The sequence below is a fragment of the Grammomys surdaster genome, unplaced genomic scaffold (genome assembly GCF_004785775.1).
Source record: "Grammomys surdaster isolate TR1022 unplaced genomic scaffold, NIH_TR_1.0 125548, whole genome shotgun sequence".
In the NCBI taxonomy this organism is placed as follows: domain Eukaryota; kingdom Metazoa; phylum Chordata; class Mammalia; order Rodentia; family Muridae; genus Grammomys; species Grammomys surdaster.
Window position 1 is genome coordinate 573,589 of NW_021620397.1, and position 25,156 is coordinate 598,744.

At 38.1% G+C, this 25,156-nt stretch overlaps 1 protein-coding gene across 3 annotated transcripts in view; it reads right to left on the reverse strand.

Annotated features, from left to right (window-relative positions):
* Window positions 1–25,156, reverse strand: part of Tafa2 (TAFA chemokine like family member 2) — a 449,137-nt gene that overhangs the window by 119,965 nt on the left and 304,016 nt on the right. For all 3 annotated transcript variants that reach the window (XR_003713839.1, XM_028786552.1, XM_028786550.1), the window contains one exon: window positions 23,672–23,778. Coding sequence is in view for 2 of the 3 variants with exons in the window: in XM_028786550.1 (XP_028642383.1) it covers window positions 23,672–23,778 (107 nt within the window). In the remaining variant the exon portion in view is untranslated. The remainder of the gene's footprint in view (window positions 1–23,671; window positions 23,779–25,156) is intronic.

Here is a 25,156-nt window from a genome sequence, read left to right on the forward strand (position 1 = left end):
AAATATAGTTCTACAAGAACACAGAATGTTCATATCATGTTGAGAGACTCCAGAATATTTTTAGTGATAAAACAAATGATTGCCTAATACCATTTTATAAAGCTTTATTTCAAAAACCTCACCAATACCACAAGGAAATGGTTGAGTTTCACCAGAAAATTTATGATACAATGCAACATTTTGTTCTGCTTTCTATGGTATTATTCAGACTCCTCTATGTCTGTATTGTAAAAAGATTCCTTGTCTAGAGACTACATTTGCAATCCAGCTTTTTTATGGGGTATGGAATGTTAGCTAGAGTGTAATAAAGTCAATCTTGAAAAGCAGCAATTCCAGAAATGAACAATAGCAATATTCAGGAACACCTTCATAGTCTTGATCTCTATGTCTGTCATACCAAATGGAAAGAACTTTTCTGTATAGAATTAGAACTCTTACCATGGGGGGACAGTCCATATTCCACAGTAAAGTTCCTTCAACTATTAAAACATGGGGAATGATTTTTCTTTTGAATAAATAAATACAATCATCTTTCAGTGATTGGTTCAAAAACCCTTTCACAGGAATCAAAATCGACAGATGAAGAAACTACTTATATTACAGGCTATAATATTTGCATGTAACCTACAGACACTCTCCCATTTGTATTCTTTGCATCACCTCAAGATTATTTTATTAATTAAAACAATATAAACACCAAAATTACAAAGTTGTCAAAATTAGGAAATGATAGGAAAACAGTCAGTACATGTTTAATACATTAGTCAGTAGGTGTGAACTGCGGCCGGATTAACTAACCAATGCATGGATTTCAGAGGACCAATACATGTCCCCACTTCCAATAGCATTTTATAAGTGACTAGATGAACACTTAGAAATGAATGGACAGAGGCCAGGGGAAATGGCTCAGTAGTAAAAAGACAGGACTAGAGTTCAGATTCCCAGAACATCTGCAAGCTTCCATCCGCACTTCCAACTCAGAAGATAAAGACTGGATACCCAGGGTAAGCTGGCTAGTGAGACCAGCCACATCTGTGAGTTCTGAGTTTAACTGAAGACTCTGCTTCCTTGATTAAGGTAGATGACAGATCAAGGGTGATGGCCAGCATCAACCTCCAGCCTCCATGAGCTCCCACACTCACGTGCATGCACACCTATGCACCTAAATATATACAAAAGGTTGCATATACATAGTTATATAAACACACACATGTGCGCGTATACACACACACACACACACGCACACACACACACGTGACTAAAAATGGAGGGGAAAAGTAATGACCATTATTCTTAAATGTTTACCGAAGTAGTGAAGCATTTTTCCTATTGACGCAATCCCTGCAAAGTTTACAACCTTTCAAGAAAACTCGAGTTTGGATCAAAAGACCATAATCTCAGAATAGATTCAGATGAGAGAACATGAAAGAACTATTTTTAAATGAGCCCATGATTATTAGCAGCGCCTTGGCTAGATCTGTAGTCTGTTTATTTTCTTACACATTACCTTAATTACAATAAAAACTCGGTTTGCTCTTAAATAAGAACTGTAACTGTCACCAAACCAATGTTGTCTGATCAAACGCAACTCTGAAAATGCCGGTTGCATTTTGGTAGAGACCTTTTTCTACCCCAAGAATACAAAATCATTTCCAGAACTCTAAAGCGAGAGCGATAAAACCTCTATGATTTGGAAATCCAAGCTGATACTCTGATAAACGTGAAGACACGGGCTTCTCTCCCAGGCTACTTCATCAAACACAGGATATTGTGGTCATAGCTCACAGTCATCCTTGCCCCCTTCCCCTACTTAAGGTTCTCGTTCTCAGTGCTGCCCTCTAGCGGGTACCAATATCTTCCTCTACTGTAAATATTCTACCCACCCATGATACACCAGTCACATCTTATTTCCACTGACCCGCTCAGTCTGACACATATGTGTGGACATCCTGCCAGTTTTACTTCCGCAAAGTGAATGTGAACTATTATTTCTCGTACTGTTATTATATGCACATGTGTGTGCACATGCCTTGTCCCTGTGTTTCTGTGGATTCATGAATCTGTAAGATACTACATTCTCATTGTGATGTAGCTTATTTACACAATTGCTGTTTTTTTCTTTAGCTAACGGGTTCCTTCAGAATACAATAATCTATTCGTTGCGCTGGTCCGTTGGTATTTAAGTACGGTCTGCCACATAATACATGATCAGCCGCTATGTGTTGCACAAATGAATGGTTACTTGGGAAAATGTTTGGAGGTAAAGACTGCATTGAAAAATTGAAATTATGACTTAAAATGTATTACATTCAACGCTTGATAGATAAAAATTATAATGAGAAATCTACTATATGTAAAATGTATGAGATACCTGTTGGGATGTAATTGCTTGCATGTTCAGAGGACTGACCTACAGAAATAGATTCTCTTCAATTAAAATGAAGTCTGCTACAAGAGTTCATCTGGAAGCAAATTTTAGATGCACATAAAATTTTAAAACTTGTTTCACCTATATTTGACCTAAAAGTCCACAGGGTATGAACATTTTGGAGGAATGTTTGCCACGGTGTTTCATTACAGATTTGGAGCAGCATTGTCTTTGTTAAGAAATGAGAATATAAAGATAGTTTTACCAAAGTAACATCTGCTTTGGGATGAGATGTATCCACATAGGCTATAACTATTGTAAAAGAAAACAAGGCCTTATTAAAATGCCAGTGCACCTTCTACCTCAGCCCTCTGTAGTAGCATTGTAATTTTTTTTTAGCTGCATTTGATCTTTATTTCACTTTACACCTCAGATCCAGTAGTTTAAAAAAAATCAGGAAAATGCTTCCATTTATTTCTGAACATTAACCTTTAAGTGAGCAACCTGAAAACACATGGTGAAGCAGCTTGGATTGTGGTTGGTTGGTTGGTTGGTTGGTTGGTTGTGTGGTTGTTTTCTTCTGACAGGTGATGGTCAATTTCAGCAGAATATTCCCATAGAGTTATATGTGCAAAACCAGATGAATTTCACATGTAGTTAAAGAATTAAAGGTCTGGGACACACACATGCAATATGAATTATCACATGGAAAGTGAGTAAGAATAGGTGGTGTACATGTACACTGATACACATCTGTCATCTCAACACCTAGGAGGGGAGAACAAGAGATGAAAGGATTCAGGGTCACAATCCCCAACATACTGCCTTCAAAATTCAGCTGAGCTACATGAGGGTTTGTTTTCAAAACCTAAAGAAAGAACGAATAACACAATGTTTTCAGTATGACTCACTTCCCCAAAACTGTTTCTCAGAACTGTCAGAATTTAGAAAAGTATTGCCAGTAAAATATAAAATCTGTATGTAACGGAAACAATAGCCTATATGCCTATATTTTATATCTTCAAAGAATATCCATACTTAGAATCATTTATATCTCTATGCCAACCCAGTATTTTAAACAAAATGAACATCTATTAGTTCCTATTTTTTTACAAATAAAGCAAAATGTTCAGCGGTAATAAATTTCACCCAAGGACAATCAGACAAATCCTAAATCTTTCCAATTCAACTTTTTCTTCTCTTTTGGCACTCACAATATGAAATGAGGCTAGGGTAGTGGTTCTCAACCTTCCTGATCCTGCAACCCTTTAATACAGTTCCTCATATTATGTGATCCCCAACCATAAAATTATTTCACTGTTATGTCATAAGTGTAATTTTGCTACTGTCATGAATTGTAACATCAATATCTGATATACAATATATCTGATATTCATCTCCCAAAGGGGTCATGACCCACAGGTTGAGAGCAGCTTTTCTAGAGCCTTCTACTATCGTTATAAGCATACACATTGGGGACGCTGACATTCATTCATAAGCGATTAGGTAAGCAGTCATTTTGGTTGCCGGTTCAGCCTGTATCCTGCAGAGATCAGGACCAGGCATATATAAAGTAGATGACTTCTTATGACAGAGGCATTCACTGCAGCATGAAAAGCAAGAATATAGAAATATCTCAAGTATCTTCTAGTTGTCTGACACTTTGAGGTGTTATAAAAAGCTGTGGAGCGGTGTGGTTTGATCATGTAATATTTTTTGAAGAAGAAGAGGAGGAGGAGGAGGAGGAAGAGGAAGAGGAGGAGGAGGAGGAGGAGGAAGAAGAAGAAGAAGAAGAAGAAGAAGAAGAAGAAGAAGAAGAGGAAGAAAAGAAGAATGAGGCATTTACAAAACCAAAAAGTCTGATGTGCTCAAGAAAGAATGTACTTGGATAGACCAACAATTGTTATTTTTTAAACAGGGTGTCTGTGAAAATCACATGGACAGAAGAAAATAAGGAGTGTACAGATGAATTTTTTCCCTTGTAGTATTTTACTAAGGGAATTCCCGGAAATGAAGATAATGGGTTCCATATGTTGTCTCCCCCCATCTGCACAGCTTGTTACACCTGAGTCTTCTTAGGACATCTACAAAGGACATTTAATGACAGTGAAAGTGTTGGGAGCCACGGCAGGTGCTGGCAAAGTCCGCCATCGCTAGGTGGCGCTGTCAGCCATAGTTCTTCCTAGTAAACAAATAAAGTGTGCATGTGCCATGGTAAAGCCCGCCAAAGCTAAGCCCATCCCACGGCGTTTGGCGCGCTACGAGATACAGCCAATCAGAGGTGATTACGCCGCTCTAGGGTATATAAGGGCTCTTCCCAGGGGTGGGGGTCGTCTTCTGCCACCATTTTGGTTTAGGGAAATAAACGTGTTTCTACGGAAGGATTCTGGTGTGTGTGTGTGTGTGTGTGCGTGTGTGTATGTTTTTGCCGGCGAGACCACTACACGCGCGCCCCGCACATGAAAGAGTAGCAACTGTCCAATCAGGCAGGATCACAGAAGTGACACCTGACCCACTCTAGGTCTTCATTTTGTCAGGGTTCATACCACCCCCTTAAAGGGGTGAAAATTGGTTTGTAAGAGGTGACAAAATTGATCCTCTTTCCCTGGAAGTCACAGATATACCTGCAATGCAGAAATGACAAGGGGAGGAAGACCAACAGGGAAGGACTACCTAAATAAAGCTTCCCCCAAAGCTTTCCCTGGACACATTCCCCTCGGGAAAAACTATACATAACTGTAAACCATGCTCTGATTCAACGGGTAGTAGCAGGTTAGACCCTAAAGCAAGTGAAGGGGTCACTGGGTTTTTTGAATCTTTGCTGGATGCTGAGGACTGCAGTAATAGATGAACTAATTTAAAACAAATAATAGGATATATGTTGGTAGTGTCCATTCCATGCCTGGAAAGAAATGTTTCAGAATTTGATCTCTGCACAGTAAGAAAATAATTGTTTTATAGTATCTTATCATTTTGATGATATGACTATGCAGTAGGGGTGTAACTTCATTTGATAACTATAAGCCAGTCAGTAACAAAAAAAAAATCTGTACACTGCATTTTAAAATATCAGATTATTTTTCCATATGGGAGACATGCTCAGTTTCAGGGGTTTTCTTTTCGAAATCCTTGAATCACCTATGACAAAGAATCCTGAGGGAAGAAGGACCATGAATGAATATTCCTGTTATGGGCTATGCAAAGCATGCAGATAGAGGCATACTAGATTAAAATTACTTCTATCTGCTTTAAATGTAAATATCTGGAATCCCTAGTAGTATATACTCTCAACTAAAAAGAAAAAAAATCACTCTTCTGAAATAGAAATGAGGTCCCCCAGCACATATATAGCAGAGGACTGCCTTGTCTGGCCTCAGTGAGAAAGGATGCACCTAATCCTATAGAGACTTGAAACACTAGGGTAGGGGGATGCCCACTAAGAGGTAAAGGGGAGAGTGGATAGAAGAACTCTGTGAAGGGTTACCAGGAGGGCAGGGCAACATTTGTAATGTAAATAAATAAAATAATTAATTAATTAGAAAACTAGTTCAATGTATGAACAATTTAAAAAATGTCCAAGTGGCCATTAAATAGTACTGCATGTGTGTATAATATATATGTTTAAATACAAAGAAAGCAGAGTTCTCTTGTAGAGGACTGTGGGATGGTGTGATCCTAAAATGTAAATAAAGTCCCCATTGGAGGGACTTCCTACACACACACAAAAAAGGGGGGAAATATTTTAAGTATAATTTTCAGTTGTTTTAAAGTCAAATGAATTAATGATAGAATGCTTTAACCATCAACATTCAAACAAGAAAATTCAAGGATGCCTGATATCATCATTTCTCTGTCAAACTCTTTTCTAACTTCTACTAGATGTTTTGTCTCTGTTAGGGTTTTTTATTGATGTGTTAACATACCAGCACCATAAGCCATTTCAGGAGGAAAAGATTATTTCTCTTTCACATCTATATCACAGTCCATCATCAAAGAAAATCAGGGCAGGACCTCAAGTCAAGAGCCCAGAGGCAGTAACTGATGCCTTGGAGAAACGTTTCCTACTGGCTTGCTCCTCTTGGCTTGCTCAGCCTGCATCCTTAAACCAACTAAGATTTAGTGACTTGTCAGAGGGTATCTCCATCTACATTGAGTGGGCTCCTCCTCCATCAACTGGTAATCAGGGAAATTCTCAACAGATATTAGGTAATAACCAATTTTATGGGGCTGTTTTCTCAATTAAGATTCCCTCTTCCCAGATATGTCTAGGTTTGTATCAAGGTGACAAAATCCAAGAAGCTTCTGACATCATTAGGAGACTCAGTCTCACAGCAACTCCCCCACCCCTAAAACCATACATACAAGTAACATTATATAAACAGAATGGGTTATATTTCACAATTAATGTATATATACATGATACAAAAAATGCATGTAAGAACAATTAATGAAAAAAGTAGCCATGAATCTGAAAGAGATCAAGGAAGGAATATATGGGACAGTTTGGGGGGAAGAAAGGAAAAGAGAAAATGAGGAAATTATATAGTAATTTTAGAAACAAAGAAAAAAATTAAAGACCTAACCAGCCCAGATATTCTGGAATATAGAAATCAAATTTTAACAAAGTATATTCAAAAGGGACTATTTCATTGTGTTTAAATGTCAGCTTCTGGTAGGAGATTTCAAGCTATGAATGTCTTCTGCAGTTTCAGAAGTCAGCAACGCCTCTGAGAGGCCACCAGCAGACCAGGAGAGAGTGACATTCTTCATTGGCCTTGCTGGTAACAGGATCCTGAAGACCATAGTAGTGATTTGGTGTCTGGAGAGGAAGATTCTTACCAAGTCTAAAATTGAGTTCACAGATCTGTGAAAACAGCTCACACCAATGTTAAGATATCAGAGAGGTGGTCCCATATTGAAACTAGGCTGTTTGTGAGACCAAGAATTCTAATAGAATGCAAACAAGCAAGTAGAATTCCAAACATACCCAGTTTAAGAACAGTAACAGGAATGAGAAAATGGAAATGAGACACTAAAGTTAGGAATAAACTCATTTCAGACAAAAGGCAGATATTATAGTGTGTAACCAATATCATGACACTGTTTGAAAGTGTTACAAGAAGGTATGGGACAAAAGAGAAGAGGTTGTTTAGAAGGTGAAACCTTCAGGCATTGGACGAACAAGCACTAAAAACCAGACATGACAACACACTGCATAGGAACATTGCTAAGTGGGGAGATCCCAAGCTATTTTTCTTTAGTTGATGGACTATTAATCTGATTGATTGTACAATCATTTCATAATACATTCATACATCAAAGTATCACACTGTAAACCCAAAGCACATGAGATTCTGGTGTCACTACACCTCAATAGATCCATAATAATGAAAAAATAAAAGCCATATTTTAAGGGATAGAAATATTTCTACTCATCTTTCACTCAGTATTTAGTGTAGTTCAACATGAGAGATGAACTGTGACAGAGCATGGGATTTGGGGCTGAGCAGAGATGGTTGAAATCTAAAGACACCTTGCCAAGACCAGGAAGTACATATAAAACCTTAAAAGGAAGTAGCTTAATCAAAACACCATTGCTGTTGTTATTTTTTTAATTTATTTAAGTGAGGGGCAATAATATTAAAGTCTTGGACCTGGTTCAATAAGGATCAAAGATTTGTCAAGGGAATAGAGGATTGGAAGCATCAGGTCTGGGTGTGGGGCATGAGGAGTTGAGGACCACAGTCAGGACACTAGTGAGAGTCATCTGAGAAGCCATTAAATTTCTAATTACTCTCCAACATTTTATGTCACTGGGCTGGTGTCTATCCAGGGAGAAGCTTGATAGCCCATTTGTTTGTTTATAAGCTAACGGTAATTTGTTAATTAAAAGACACAAAACAAAATAGACATCATACTGATAAAAGGGGGAGGGGCTAAATAAACTACAGAAAGATGAACGTGAAGCATTTGAACCCAGCTTTAGCTTGACTTCTCGGATTGCAAACGTTCTTGGCCAAGAGGCTTCATGTGTAAGAGACCTGGCTAGCTCCAAAGGAAAAAAATCAAAACATGCTAACAATGGTAGTTATCCAATAAAACCTTTCGTCATGCTTTGATACTGAATTTCAAATTTTGCAAGCCACACTGACCTGTTAACAAACCAACATTTGTACTATCAGATATCAGAGGAAAGCTGATAATATTAAAGAGACAAAACAGCCTAACAGAGGAGGGGAAAAAAATTCCCAGAAAATGTGATAATGAGCAAGAAGAAATATTCAAAGAAGAGCATTCACAAGACATAGCCAGCACTTAAAACTTAAAAGCACAAAAGGAAATATGTAATTATGCACAGATTTAAACAGTGAAGGGGTTGAATGCCCATTTTAAAAGTAGAGTAATAATGGGTGTAAAGGAAGACAAAATGTAAGTAAGTTAGAAAATTAGTTCAGGAAGTCATACAGCCAAGCTACAGAAGAACAAGTAAAAGAATGGAGGAGACCCTGATGAACCACCTGCCTCCATCTTAGGCTTGACAACCGTCTTATAATAAAAACAAGCTAGGTTCTTTCCTGCTCATAATCAAATCTGTGGGTTGGTCTATGCCACACAAGTAGCCTTATCTACAAAAGGCTCTGTGCTGCCTGTTCCAGGAAACAGCAACCATGCCTTTGACTCCAGGTTGTTATGGTTACCTGTTGTTATGACTACCTTATAACCACCTTACAATCGTTATCTTTTTTTCAAAATATTGTAATGACCATCTTGTAACCTCACCTTTGTTTTAAAAGGTTGTTATGACTTCCTTGTTATGACTACCTTGTTATGGTCTCTCTCTGTAACTCCACCTATTTTGCTCACCAAATCCACCATTTGGAAACACCTTATCTCTGAGATATAAATGCCAACTTTTTTTCTCATATCCAAAGCTGACTTCTAGAACCCTGCCTGGGGAACGGGGGGGGGGGGGGGGCTGTCAGTGTACATGAATAATAAAAGCTTGCTTTGCTTGCTCTAATAAATTTGGCCCTTATTTAGGTGGGTGATTGTTCTCCTCCAATCTTTGGGATTAACAATCTTCAGTTAAATGATTCCATATATTTCTGGCCATTGAAGTGTATGAGTTTCCACATGAAGACCAAAGAAAGCAGTCCTGAGTAGTTCCTGAGAGTCTATTTACTAACAGACATGCCAATTTAAGATGGTAGAACAGAGTACATAGAAGACAGGAGAGAAAAAAAACCCAGAGGGTCATAACAAAAATATAGGATTCAACAAGCATTACTTCATAATTTCAAAACAACAAAATTATGATGTTGGCTTATATATGAAAATTATTTCTTCTTTTTAATTCGATACCTAGCCAAACTATCATTTACCCACAAGGGTATCCTAAAAATATTCGTCTGAATAAATGTACCTCTCATTTTTCCTTCTTAAGGATCATCAACAGGTAATACTTCATGAAAATGGAAGAATAAAGAGCCTATTCAGGATACAGAATGTGTTATCAGAAATATGAGATGAGAGAAGGTATTTGCCAGATGATGGTGAAGAGATCCCCAGATGAAGTATTGTCAGATCAGAAAGGAACCCCAAAATGACAGTCTTTGATCAGTTCAAGGTGGACCATAGAAGGACTGCTGTTGAAGAGAGAAAAGCTCACAGGCACAATTCCTGCAGAACCTGTGAGATGCTGTTCTGCCTACCAGAAGAGCCCCTTATCTTGGCGCATACCTGTGGCTAAGTAACAAAGCCCACGATGGCCTCTAAATACCTGCAGTCCTTATTTGCATGTAGCTGCTTTGCATTCAAAGTCTAGGATAGCCCCCTTGCCAATCTTACTTCCTTCTCTACCTACTCTCAGACTGCTCTAGTTCACAGCTTCTCCTCCACTCAGCTACACGTCCTCATTATAACCCACTCCACGCCACACACCCCCATGAATTTTCAAGCCTTTTCTCTACCCTTGGCCCTGAGCCAATCTGTTCTCTTTCCTCTCTACTCTGGACTTATCCAGATGCCTCTGGTTATAGATACAATAAAACCTTTCCCGTAACCACGGGGTGGCCATTTCAGTGGTTTCTTTACTCTGCCCTCCCTTACAATTATATAGACCATCTAGAAAAAAAAATTAATTCAGACTAAGCGGGTGACTCAACATACAGATACACTGGAGACCTGTTCTCACCAAAATGCCTGATACTCTAGGTGAACCTTGGATGGATTCCCGTTGGGTTGTTGTCTTGGCAAACAAGCCAATGGAGTTTTGCTTTCTCTCCTTCAATCTCTCCATAAGAGTTGCTGCTCCCTGACTCAGCTGAGAGCACTGACTTCAGCTCCCAAATAGCTGTTTTCTCCAGGCTTAAGAGCTGGAGTGGGTCCAAATGAGCATGCATTTCCTTCTGAGCACAGTCTTGCTGGGCTTCCAGCTGGGCCATTGCTGGGCGCTCTTGCTGATGAGGCTCACTCACTTCTGCTTCACAAAGGCTTATCTACTCACATTCCCCAAAGTCTTAAAAGCTTCAGGAAAAAAAATGGAGCAAAAGGAATGAGAGGGAGGAGATAAATAAGTATTCCAAAGTTATAGCTTAGAAAATTATCCTTATCTAATATATATACCTGCTATTTGCTGTAATGCCTGCAACAAAGTTAAGACAGTTAGTTATTAAGGCTAGAGGGAAAGGGGGCTTGAATTCAATGCTGGTTTTGTTTGTTTGTTTTTAGAGTCTGCGTCTTGTGTTCTGTTAGATGTTGTAGAACTATCCAAAGAGAACTCACAAAGAATATAGGTTGAAGTCAAGCTATAATGAATACCTAATTAATAATAAGAGAATTAACTTTGTATATGAAAAACAAAACATGAAGAAACACTTCCACAAAGAAATGTGAAAACAAAAGGTTACTAGACACAGAAAACAACAACAACAAAATGGTGACCAAAACACATAACAAATATTCCTAGGGGCAAAGACAGAAGATGAAAGCATTAGTTTAAAACAAATAAATAAATCAAAGCTTTCTTCAAAAACCGAACCTTAAATTTTAGACACTAATTAAAAGGGATGAAATTTAAACAGATGTTGGTGTATTAAACATAATAAGGAAACTATATTAAAAGTATTTATAATACCCAATCCTGTCTTTGTATAAGAACAAGTTGAGGCTCATTCATATTTAACAAAGGCCAAGCCTGTAATGGACTTTGGGAGCCTTGGAAGCTGTGCTCCCTTACTATAAGCTAATAGTCTAAATATGTAAAACTTGAAAGATAAAGTGTTAATCACTTATGAAGCATTCTCATAAAATCACAGAAGATAATATCATATTATAAAATCAACTGATAAAGACCTGAAAAAGAAATTAATAAAATATAATTGCGTATAAATTAGTAAAGTATAATCTTTAATAATAATTGCAAACTAGAAGATAAAATTAGCAAGATTTCATAGGATAATAGATTCGATTGTTGACAGGTATTTATAAGTAAAAGGATTTGATTTCCCTGCTGATGGAAAGGTTAACGTTTGTGACCTTCTAGCTTAGATCAAGAGGCATTTGTTGAAACATGCATAAATGCTAATTAATGAAGGCTTCATGAATTGGTATCATTTTTATCTCACCAATGCTTCTCTGATTCTTTTCAAATACACTCAAATAAACAGAGTTGCTTTGTAATTATTAGTATAATTGTCAAAGCATAATGACATGTCACAATTCAAATCAGTTGACCTAGTCATTCCCTCACTACAAATACAGTTAAGGCAGTTAAAATTGCTCGTCAGTGTTCCCCAACATTATTACTTAACAAAACTTAAAATATTTCAGAGAATAATAAAAGGTTGCTCAATAAATATTTTCAAGGAATCCAGAAGAGATCATAGCATAAGTAAGAAAGAGGGTTATAAATGGATATTTAGAGCAGGATTACAGACACTTAAAAATCTTTCATTTTTTTTTTTCTCCCCAGATCACAATAGTTTATATTCTGTCAAATAAACATTATTTTCAATAACGTCAAAAAGTCTCTCCTAGATATGGCCACATAAATAAGACTTGAACAATGGTGTCATCAACAGGCATGCTAATGAAGAAGGGGGAATCCCACTGAGTTCCACCCACAGACAAAGAACTACAGGCAACTCCTGATGCTGAGCAAGAGAGAATTACCCTCTTCTAGGGATGAGCTTCTAGTAAGGTTACTCAGCACAAAGTGGTCAGCAGGAAGCTATACAACACAAACAAGAAGAATGATCTCATCAGATTGTGTTTGTAAACACACACACACCCCAAATACTAATAATGATAACAATAATCAAAGGAAAAGAAGCTATCCATTTGAGAGCTAGGTGAGGCGATATGGAAGGAGAGGAGTTGGGAGGGGTTGGGGGAAAAGGGAAAATGGGCGAATGATAAAATTTTAATTTAGGATGTGTATATAAAAGGGAATTATATCAAATTTGAAAAGAATATAAGCCAAAATTATGCAAGGAATATGACCAAACATTTAAAGCTGTAGGTTCTCAAACAAATCAGTAAAATTACAAGAGCGCGCATATAGCCCATGGACAGAGACCTGCCTAGTGTAACAAGGTCCTGTGCTCAATCTCCAGTGCGGAAACAAAACTGAACTAGCAAAGGAACTGGAGAATCCAAATAACAGAGAGTAGAAATAATTCTAAAACTGACTTTATCCATTCATTAGTACTAAAAACATAAATTATACAAATTAACCACTATCTGTAGACCTCATTTAATGAATGTATTTTATTTAGTGACCTATATTTTTCAGAGAAGATGAGAAGTTTTATATGCATTTATGATGGGGAGGGGGCAGGAAATAGTTATAGGGAGTATTTATAAATATTTCCCTGACAGAGCTTTGTCATTTACTTTTCAAACATTTATTCCTCTGTATTATTTCTGTATGGAAAAGAGCTAGAGACCTTTGACAGTAGATTTCCCACAATTCTTTGCTGGCAGGTTTCGGTTAAGACTCAGCCTTTGAAAACACAGCAGCTTTAAATCATGTATCTGTGTCTCAGATCCCAGTGCGAAGAACACAGTTATATAACAGCCACTGGTTGTGCTAAATCTATCATGAACACCCCAATTCTGTTAGGCTGGTCCCAGCCAATGCCTGACTGACGGATGTACTACAGGCTGCCCATGATGGAACTTTAAAAATCCACTGGTCTTTGCTAAAGTGCTCTAGTTGGCCTGGACGAGACTGTGCTGAAGTTTGGAGTCTTTTCCCTAGGATCTTCCCTTTTGTCTTTCTTTTACAAAAGAATGATAGCCCCACTGTGGTCTGCACATTAGACTTCTACACCTTACACGCTATAAAGGTTTTCTTCATGTTTATCCATTGTACCTTTCTTTATTCTATCCTGAAGTCTGAAAGAATAATGAAAGGACCTCTTTCTCTTCATGTGTCTAGATTTTTAAGTGCTAGGATGAGAAAGTATGCCTGCCCAGGGGTGTGACCACGAGAGAGGGAAACTGTTGTTATTTGTCCTAACTGCCTCGGATCCTTCTTAGAAAGTTTATACAATGGAACCCTATATCCTAACAGAAGTCAATCTTAAAAAACAAAAAATGTTTCGGGCATTTGCTCCACTTTGTAAATATTTGTAGTAGGATTGTGTTTCTGCAAAATTTAAAAACCAGACACAACAGCATTCAATTGTTACATACTCCCCTGTGAGAGAAATTATAATCAGCAAGATGTGTAAGAGGTGTTGAGGAGTACAGAGATATTTCTTGTTCTTGTCAGTAACTGCATATTTTCTGTCTCATGTTTACATTTTAGTATATGCATGTGTATTCTATGCCTTAATACGTAATCAGGAGATGTCTTAAGAATATCTGGTATTTGGTGGGGGAAAAGGACTGAAGCCTTGAGGGCCAGCAGAAAGAATGGAAACAAGCAACCTCGGAAGGGAGGGAGGAGATTGAGAGGACCCTCCAGAAAGTATCAGAGACCTGAGAGGTGAGAGACTCTCAGGACCCAAAGAGAGGGACCCTAGATGAAATGCTCTACAGTGGGGAGAGGGAACTTGTACAGTCCACCTCCAGCAGAAAGACAAGGCATCAAGTGAAGGAAAGGGTTGTCATCCCACAGTCAAAACTCTGACACATAATTGTTCCTGTCTAAAAGAACTGCAGGGATGGAAATGGAGAGGAGCCTGAGGAAAAGAAGGTCCAGCGACAGGCCCAAAGTGGGATCCAGCTCAAGGGGAGGCCCCAAGGCCTGACACTATTACTGAGGCTACAGAGCACACACAAAAAGGGACCTATCATGACTGCTCTCTGGGAGACCCAACCAGCAGTTGAAAGAGTCAGAGGCAGATATTTGTACCCAACCAATGGACAGAAGCTGCTGACCCCTATGACTGATTTAGGGGAAAACTGGAAGAAGCTGAGGAGGAGGGCAACCCTGTAAGAGGACCAACAGTCTCAATTAAGCTGGAACCCCGCGATCTCACAGACACTGGATCACTAACCAGGAAGCATACACCAGCTGATATGAGGCCCCCAACACATATACAGCAAAGGACTGCCAGGTCTATGTTCAGTCAGAGAAGATGCAACTAACTCTCAAGATACTGGAAGCCCCAGGGAGTTTAGAGGTCTGGTGGGGGGATAAGCATCCTCGTGGAGACAGGGGCCGGGGAGAAGGTATGGGATGTGAAACAGATGGAGGGTGGACCTGGAGGGGAATAAAATCTGGAGTGTTTAAAAAAAGAAAAAGAAAAAAAGAGAAAAATAATAATAATAAAGACTAATTTTAAATGTATGGATACATAACTCCATAGAGTTGCAAAAATTGCAACTCCATAGTGTTAAAAAGGACAACTGAGAAAGCAAAAGGCATAAGTGACTAAATATATAAACAGGTAAACATTGTATACTCTCAAATATATCTAAGACTGTTGACCAATTAAACCGCATGAAGATATGCCCAAATGTTATTTATATAAATGCTGTCTAAATGTTTATGTGCTTCTTGACTTCCCTTCTTGGTATATTTCCATAGTTTCTCGAAGATATATAATGGTTGAAGTTTTAATAATATATTTTAAATCTGTCCTGAAGATGCTAATCTACAGTCAATCCACACTGCTTGTGTTTCCTTCTCCCAGAGCATAACCTAATTGTTTTCATCATTGAGATCCTTCAGACTCTATGAGATACACATTATATTGGGCTACAGACTGGTCCAAGACAAGCTGGAAGCATCTTAACCAGATTGGATGGAACCATGCTCATCCTAAGAAAACTGTCATTTTGAGTGTGTTCTCAAAGCATCTTCCCCAAAAGTGTCATCCAGACTGACTACTCTACCTCTCCTGGGACCAGCTGTGACTGTCAGCACACAAAGTCTTCCGCTGTTATTTCTGTGATGCTATGGAAACTTCTGGACTACATGGATTCTGGGTCCCTCTCCCACTCTCCCAAGTCTCCTCATCCATTTATAGTCTGTGTGTTCTAATCATCCCCAAATCTTATCTTTAGAGCATTTCAATAGCATTTGTAATTAAATGTTTACCTGTGTGTCTATGTGACATAACATACATACAACCATGTGACATACAGCAACGGTGTTTTTCTGCCTGGATATACTCTAAGCATGACTAAGGCATAGGTTTTGTTCATTTGGCTCAATTATGTATCAGTAGAACTTGGCCTAAAGCCTGACATTTAACAAGCGCATAATGTATATTCTGTCTCCTGAGCGGTTGTTCGGGTTGATGAAAGAAGCATTAAATAGACCAGAAGGCACTGTGAGACCTACACTTAGATTTTCTAACAGTTGCTATCTTACCTACAAAATTAAAATCTTTATTTTTTTTAACTAAATTTTCTTAGGAAAAAAAGAAAAAGTACTTCACTAAGAGTTCTAACCCAGATTGTTAATGATATTGAGTTACAATGAATGTAGCATGTATTTGACCTTATTAATCAAACTAACTTTGAGGGAATTTTTTTTCTCCTCTGTATAATTCTCACTCTGGATATCTCAGGGAGATTTTTTTTATTTTTTTAAAAAGATGTTTTTCCAACCCAAATACTTAGTGATGATTTGTCCTTTTTAGATTTAGTTGGAATGTGGTGGGTAGACAAAGAAAAGACAAGAAATATATTAGCTTGCTAAGATTAATGGCTGTATTTTTCTTTGAAGAATTTGGAGACCTCAACTGAACTGTTTCCTCTCTGATCCCCAATATCTGAAGCTATACCTAATGTAATTGCTTCCAAGGGGGAAATACTGCTTATATTTTCTGACCAGCTGTCACAGTGTTCTCGGCTAATCTCCCCTGATATGCCCAGCTCAATATAATTGTAAGAATTCAGGGCAGAGTCTTTCCGAGACAGTGTGAGCAGTAAACTTATTTGTCTCTCTATGAGGTACTGTTAATTCCCAAAGCACAAAAGTTTGTTAAGAAGATGACAACAATTTCTGATTGTTAGATATCTATTTCCTGGGGTACAGCTGCTGTAGATTACTGGAGTGTCCCTGTGTCATAGCAAGCAAAGAGAGTGACACAATTCTCCACTTGACTGCTCTTGAGAGTAGGATTTATTGCATTAGTATACTGCCTCCGCTAGGTTTCAACTTTATTATTTCATAGTGCACATCTGTCTATTCTGAAATATCTATTCACAGTTCTCTTCCTCACAGTCTGGTGTATGCCCACTTTCTTCTTCAATATTTCTCCTTGTCTCTAAGAATGCTTAGAAGCATTCATAGGCATGGCTGTTTTGCCGGGAAAACTTTCCTCTGGATAGATCCCCGCTAAAAATGTGAACTTATGCCCAAAGGCCTTATTTAAACAGATATTCCCTCCTCAGCTCTTTGTATGCTTCTTCCTTTCTTTATACTGTCTCCACAGCATTTATACCATAAAACACGCCATTTTATTTCTTTTTCTTTTTATCTATTTTCCTACTTCAGAGATAAAAGCTCCATAAGACAAAAATTTTTATCTCTTTTATGTACCACTATATTCTCTGTCTTGATGCAGGTACTCAAAAAATATTGAGTAAACAAACAACTTTTCCATTACAAGTATCCAATATAAAATATTTCCACAAGATGACAATAGAGCCAATGAGTCCAGGAGCACTTATTCCCACATAGGGGGTGGTTTTACTGGAAGAAACAGGAAGTCCTGCTAAACAAGAAATATTGATTACTACTAGATCAGCCTAGGCTCTTTATAGCTCTAAATCAGCAAAAAGGGAGTTGAGTATCAATGGGGTAGATGATCAGGACAACAATGGCTCTGGCAGATGAAAGGGATGTTTGGGGTGCAAAATACCCCATTGGGGGCATTTCTTGGCACTCATCTTGCCAGCTTGATTCATCAGTTGGGGAAGGGGAATCACATCATAAGAAAGGCTCAGAATTCTCAGTGAAACATCAAGCTAACATCCCATACAAGAGTAAGTGCTGTGGATGGAGGTGAGGAACTGGAATGCCCTGGTGGTAAAATTGATAACTCATATCTATCTGTAATGCCCAAGAACTATAACACGGCCAGCATGGTAAAATATACCCATGGTGAAATGGTGGCACTTACATTTCAGGGGTAAAAAAACCTAATAGAACACGAGGCTCATTCAATAGGAGGGAATTCATGCCTAGCACTATAACTTAGCCAACTACCTAGGGGTAGTGAGATCATGGGTAATGAGGTCATGGACTTATTACCACATTCCTAAACTGGCACAATTATCAACTACATCCTCAATACTATCCTTATATTCACAGATACATGTAACCCTCATCCCTACTCAAAGAAGTCCCTTTTTGCAGCACATCATGGAAATCTACAACTGCTCAAAATATAGAGAACAAGGGCTCTGGGGTCCCCATCCCTGGTAGGTTCATCTACAACACAAGCTCTTCATTTCGGGCTCAGTGGTCAAGATGGAAGAAGGGAACAAAAAGATTCGAAAAATCAGAAAACCAGTGTGTTGCCAGCGAGAAGTGTCTTTAAGACAAGCTGCACTGGTGAAATTCCAATAATGTGGCTGCCTTCACAGAACGTGTAAGATGAGAACACAAGCTACCGTGCTGTCAGCAATGGGAAACCTTTCCCAAGGATGCAGCTCTATTAGATCAAGGACTATGGACAATCAATGGCTGCTGAAAACGGAGAATCAGTCTTCCCAACAACAAGATAGGCTATCCATCTCTGGTGGGCATCTGTAAACACATATACACAGAAGCAACACTAAAGGTCTCGGTAGTGTGCATGGTGTGTGTGTGTGTAAGCTTGAGTACATGTGTGTATGTATGGGTGAGTCAACATGAATGTATGTGCGTGAGTGTGTGTGTGTGTGTGTGTGTGTGCATGAGTGTATCAGTATATGTATCTATGTGACTATGTGCACATGTATGTGCATTTGCATGTAAGTACGTATATGTTAGTGTGTATGAGAGTGCATATCCATGTGAGTGTGTGTGTGTGCGTGTGTATGTCTGTCTATGTGTGTTTGCTAGTGCATATGCATGGGTGTGTGTGCGTGAGTGTGCGTGAGTATGTGTATATATTTCTGTGCGTATGTGTGTGTCTATGTATGTGTATGTGCATGAATGTGTGAATCAGTGTGAGTCTGTGAATATGTGTTTGAGTGTGTGTGTGTGTGTGTACATGTAGGAAACAATAACAATAATAATAATTAAAGAAAAAATGCAGACATAAAAGGAAGTTTCAGGGCAAGGGAGAATTTAGAAGAGGGAAAATAATAAGCAATATTAATCCATAAAATCAAGAAGCCAGCCAAACTGATACCAGTAGTGAAGAACGCCATCACTGGATATATCATGATGATATGGACAAAGACTGCCACATATGAAACCCGTTTGCAATATTTACTAGTCAGATTCTGACTTTAAAAAGTGGTTATGCAGTAATACCCATCTCACCAACTGTTACCAGATGAGCTGGTGCCTGCAATGGTCCTTAGTACTCCTGGGTTTCTAATATGTATTTTTGATATTTTTGAGTATTCACCAAGGTATAATTAACCAGAGACAGGCTTCTTACTGTCTTATGAGAAATTGTAATTCAATCAGCCTGACTTGCCAAAACCTCATCAAGTCAAACATCCATCTGTGAAAAAGGGAACAAAGGAGAGTGACAGAGAACAAACATAGGATGCTTTAGATACAAGAAAGAACAGCCATTCTGTAACCATTCCTCAAAGTGGAAATCTGTTTGGCTGCATTGAGCCCAGATTAGAAATGGTTCTAGGTTCTCTCCTGTCATCTAGAATATAAATGCCATCATTCCAGGGCCATATACATACCAGGTATCTCCAAGGTCTTGGCTTAATCAGTAAGAAAGAAACAGTCAAGTATTCCTGCCTTATCTGAGGAAGGTAATGCAACTGTAATCATTTAGGCCCAACCAAACAATTACTTATGCAAATAGAAGATCTACTCCTGTGACAGGTAAAGCCTGTGACAGGGTAATAAAAGGACTGAAAACCCAGCAAAGGTCTAATGCCCTAACACAGATGACTTTCATAAAAAAGGTGTTACCGAAGTATCTGTCACATAAATAAAAGAACACTTAAATTACTGAGATAAGAAAGATAAGGACATAATAAAATATAAAAGTATTTTGTGACGTAGAGGAATTTTAGTCCAGCAACATGGCTGTTCTATTCACATGTGAAGACCTTCTAGGTCTGTGTGATCTAGCTGGAAATGAATTTGTAAATCAAAGGAGCTGTGTTCAAAGGAAAGTGACATCTAATTGAGATGCAAAGTGATGAATCAGAGAAAGATTTGAGGGAAGGAGATATACAGAGATAGGGTATACCTAATTCTCGTAAGAACGGCACAGGAAAGAGGGACTATTTAAGAGTAGCACAAGGAGAGAGTCATTGGGAGTCAGTACAGCAAGCGCAGTGCAGTGGGCTCGAGTTCATTTGTGAGTTCATGCAGTTCAGTGCAGGTCATCAGAGGCAGCTGAAACCAGAGAATAAATAAGGAGGGGCCAGAAGATTAGAACAAAATGGCAGAATTAGTTTGAAGCCAAACAGAGCAATTCAGTGAGAAACTGAGAGAAGCCAGATTGAATCAGTCAGTTTGTAGAGGAGTTTGAGCCGGAACAGCTGAGTTCAACCAGCCAGCCAGAGTTCAGAAAGAGCTAGAAAGGGTGAGCTTATTCAGCAGTAAGTCCCTGTGTGGACAATTACATCTGTGAATAAAAGTTACTTTTACACCATGAAATGAACAGCAAAGGCAAATCTGTCCTTTGAAAACTAACAAATTGACCAACCTATGGACAAATTATTAAAAAGAGGAGAGAAATATTCAGGATAGAAAAAGAACCAGAGAGCAGGGAACAGAAAGATGCAATGCAAACACTCAGAGCAGCAGTATTAGCGCTATTGGATTGGAAAACCATTCAGCATTCTATGGCCAAGTTGAACTGAGGCACGTTATATGAGCAAGCATTTTATTCCCAGGAAAGTTTCCTCCAGAGAAACTCGCACATGTGCACTGAAAGAAATGTACAGTGGCATTCCTAGAGCCATTGTTCAGAATAAGAAGAAACTAGAATGTCCAACATGTGTCCACAAGAGAAGGAGTATGTTTGTAACAACTTCATACAACGTGGATCAACTGGGAAAAAATGATATGTTATACCTTATAACATACCTTCCAAGAACTGTTGGAAAAAAATTGCAATTGAATACTTACTGTCTACACAAATTCAAGAACTACCCAAGCTAAGCCTTTAGAAATGTGCAACCATGCTTCTGTGAAGAGGTTATTGTTATTACATATAAAGGGATTCTACATGGAATGTTCAGAACCATGATGATGCTAACAGGAATGGAATGAAGTCAATATGCAGACACAGCAGGTTCATGAGCATCAGAAAGGGCATACTTCCAGACTCACTACTGAGCACATGAATATGTGCTTTATCATTGATATTTATATTCCCCTTACAGTTTTATATATGAAATAACCCAGGACAAGAAGAATAAGAGAAGAAAGGGAAGGAGGAGAAAGAAAGGGCGATAGAGGAAGAGAGAAATCCCTCATAAAATCTTCATGCATATTAGTGGCAAGGTAGACATGAGATAGAGAACAGCCTAGGCTCTTGTCTGTACAGTGCACTTGGCAGTTTATGTCTCTTATACAATGCAACCATTTGTTTTCTTATATGATGCAGCGTTTTACACTGAGACTGGAGAGATGGCTAAGCAGTTTAAAGTACTTGCTGCTCTTCCAGAGGATCTGAATTCAGTTCTCAGCACCCACCTTAGGCAGCTCCCAACCACTTGTAATTCTAGTTCCAGTGTATCAGAGGTTTTCTTATAGACTAAATAGGTACACCTGTACTCACAGATGCACACATATATATACAGAATTTAAAGAAATGCAAATGTTTTAATTTTTTATTTTTATAAATAAATACAATGTAAAATATATCGCCAGCAAGTAGTAAGAAAAACATAGTAGTTTTGAAGTTAAGAGTACATAGCAAGGCTTAAGAATTCTTAAATGTAGCTCTAACAGTGGCATGTAATTCATACTATGGAAATTCGTTATGAATGAATCTTTTCTAGACTCTGTCCCATGGCTTCGGCAATGTAAAGCATGTCTGTCAGGAACATTGCTGGTACTGTTCTGACACCCACCATTCCTTGCATTCCTCTGTTTTTCTCACTTCTACAGGCTGGAAACAGGCCCTGGAGTAACTGTCAGAGAAAGTCTGGATGGAGCAGGATTTGTTGAGCTCCAGGCATGGCCTTTCTCAGACAGTTTACACCTCTTGGAAACAAGTACCTAATACACTTTTGATGTTAGACACCAGGTTCGCTGTTGCCTTGAAACAGAGGTGATATATTGCCACAAAAATCTTTTCAATTTTGTGCGGAGAGCATTGTGAAGGTTAGTGTCAACTGTTAACTTGACAAACTAATCATCTGGGATGTGGTGAAGAGAGATTATCTTCTGTTATTTGAATCGGAAAGGCCCATCGTAATTGTCAAGAGGACCATTGTTGGAACACAAGATCCTAGATTGCATGAGTTGCTCTCTGTTTCTGATTATAGATGAAATGTGACCAGCTCCCTCCTTCTCCTGAAACTGACTTCCCTGGGACAATCAACCTGGAACTGTGGTTAAGGTGCTCTTGTCGGAGTATTTTATCACAGTGACAGGGAAAGAAACTAAGAGAACAGTTATTAAAGAGGATTAGAAGTTTGGTTGACAGAGCCACAGGCTATATTAAAGACAGAGAGAGAATTTATACATTTACAAATATACCTCTGTAGGTAAAAATGAGGACTACAAAATAGGAAAAAAAACTCTACAAAATTCTCCATCTTATAAGTTATCATTTATTGGTTTTAAATGCAAGAGGCGGTCTGTTATAGGGACCTCAATTCTTATATTACTTTTTTGTTATCTCTATGTTGATGGATCATGTGATGCTAATTAAACACACATGTCTAAATAATTTAAGTGTTAGAGAATTCAAAGCCCTCTTGATTCCTCCTTCACCCCAAAACAGAATAAGAAAGAAAATTACTAGCCTTTATGGTGGACAGAGAATTGAATAGCAAAACCATGTTTCACGGAAAAATCTAAATTGACTTCTCAGGTTCTGAATACTTGATTGTGGTAGACATAATGCAGAAATAGCCCCATTTCAACTCATTTGAAAAAGGCAGTCATTCATTATGCCAAGTCTAATGGGCAGAAAGGAGAAAAGGGGAGTAATTCTGAGCAGACAGCACATACATATGGGCAAATATTCTCACTCTTTTCTGCTGTAGAACAGAACTTACTGAGGATCATGTAGAAATGGTGTCCAAATGGTGGGCAGAAAAGCATGCTGCCGGAAAAGAGATGGTCTACCAAAAAAAAATCTAAAAGAAAACTTTACATATACTGTGTACATGTGATTAAGACATGCACATGAAAACTATTTTCTTTATGAAGATAAGAGAAGTCTGAATCTCATTTTACTACACGCCAACTCAACACTCTAACCTCACTGTCTTTAAAATGGAGGGAAGACGGAGTTAGATTTTGCATTCATTGGACAATATTTGCAGAATTGGCAGTAATCCTGGAAATACCATGTTTCTCCTCTCAAAGTCATCTTGAAGACAGCTCTCTGCATTTTTACTTAAAGAAAATTGCTAAGGGGGACCCATACCTAATAAAATTGAACAGACCAGTGAAGACAGAATGTGACAATCTGTTTCAAGGAGCTGTCTCACACAGATGGCACAAAAAGCAGAGGAACTTACCTTTGTGATGGTTGGCGCTGGAAACAGCTTTCCCCCACAAGGTCACTATAAAAATAATTATCAGAAGCTTTCCTTGTGTTGCTTTCTGTAAGTATCTCTTATTCATCCTGCAATAGAAAAGCAATACAAGACCTAAGAACATAGAATCATTGTGCTTCTCTAATTGTATTACATTTGCCTTCCATGATACCTTGACATATGTAATCCCACAACATTGAATTTCTCACACTAAAGGTTCTATTTATATAAATTATGTTACTATGTTTACTGTCATTGGTGGTGTCGGTTGTGTGGTTGTTATTGTTGTTGTTGTTGTTTGAAACAGGATCTTACTGTGTAGCCTGGGCTGGTTTTGAATTCATAAGCTTCCTATCTCAGATTCCCAAATATGAGTGAGCACTGCAGGTATAAGGTGCCACACTCAACCGTATCTACTGTAAACAGGGAGTAGTTTTCCAAATGAAACACGTTGATATGACTTGAGAATCAAGAAACATCTTGCTTTTGTCAGTTTTTATGAACTCAAAACAACTCAGAAATATTGTCAATCCCTTTTTCACGTAAATGTAAATGTAATTTATTAAGAAAACTTAAGACGCAGACATTTGAATGACACTGTTTATTTTCCCACCTCTCAAGAGTCTTTCTTCAATGCCAGACATCCACACGTATTCTCCGGCATTTACATGTGCAGATACATGTGCATATATGTGCATGTAAAAATTAGTGAATAGATAAACGTATGCTAATTGATTAGATGAATTCTACTCAGAATAAAGTCATTTCAAACTTCTCATTTGCAGTTGTATTTTGAAAGTCATCCTGTGACATAGCTTTCTTTCTGCCAGCTTATCTGTACAGTGGGAGACTAGACGTTGGTGAATTCAAGTTATTATACTTCAGCCAAAGTAGAGAAAAGATTAAAAAAAAAAGAATTTTTTAAAAGTGAACATTTTTAAACTGAACCCATACTAATAAGAAAGAAAATAAGATAACTACTTCTCTATACTCTTACACCAAAAATCTAATTTTTCAAGCACCTTATATACTATCCTCTTATTTCTCAGACTGAAAAAAAAAAGTCTACCCTCATTTTGTAGCTGACATAATTTGGAAATTTTCTTAAGGTCACATTTAATGATAGAGTAAAAATTCAAATCCAGAATGACATAATTCTAAAAGTCCTTATTTAAGCTACTACAATGGTAAGGCAAAAGTAAAAACCAAGGAAAATAGATTCCATGTAGATGTACTTTCAAGGACAAAATACCCATCTGTCCCAGTACCTTTCTAATTTAGATCCTATGTTGAAATCAACTTTGCTGGGCTTACAGATTCTCATCTACCTTCCAACAGCTTTTTGGGTTCTTGCCTGGTGATGCCCGATTCTTTTTCCCCTTGAGGTCACTAAACTATTCTCTCCTCTTAGCTTTACTGCCAAAACAATCTTCAACCTAGCTTCAAATCCATGACTAGGGGTAGCAA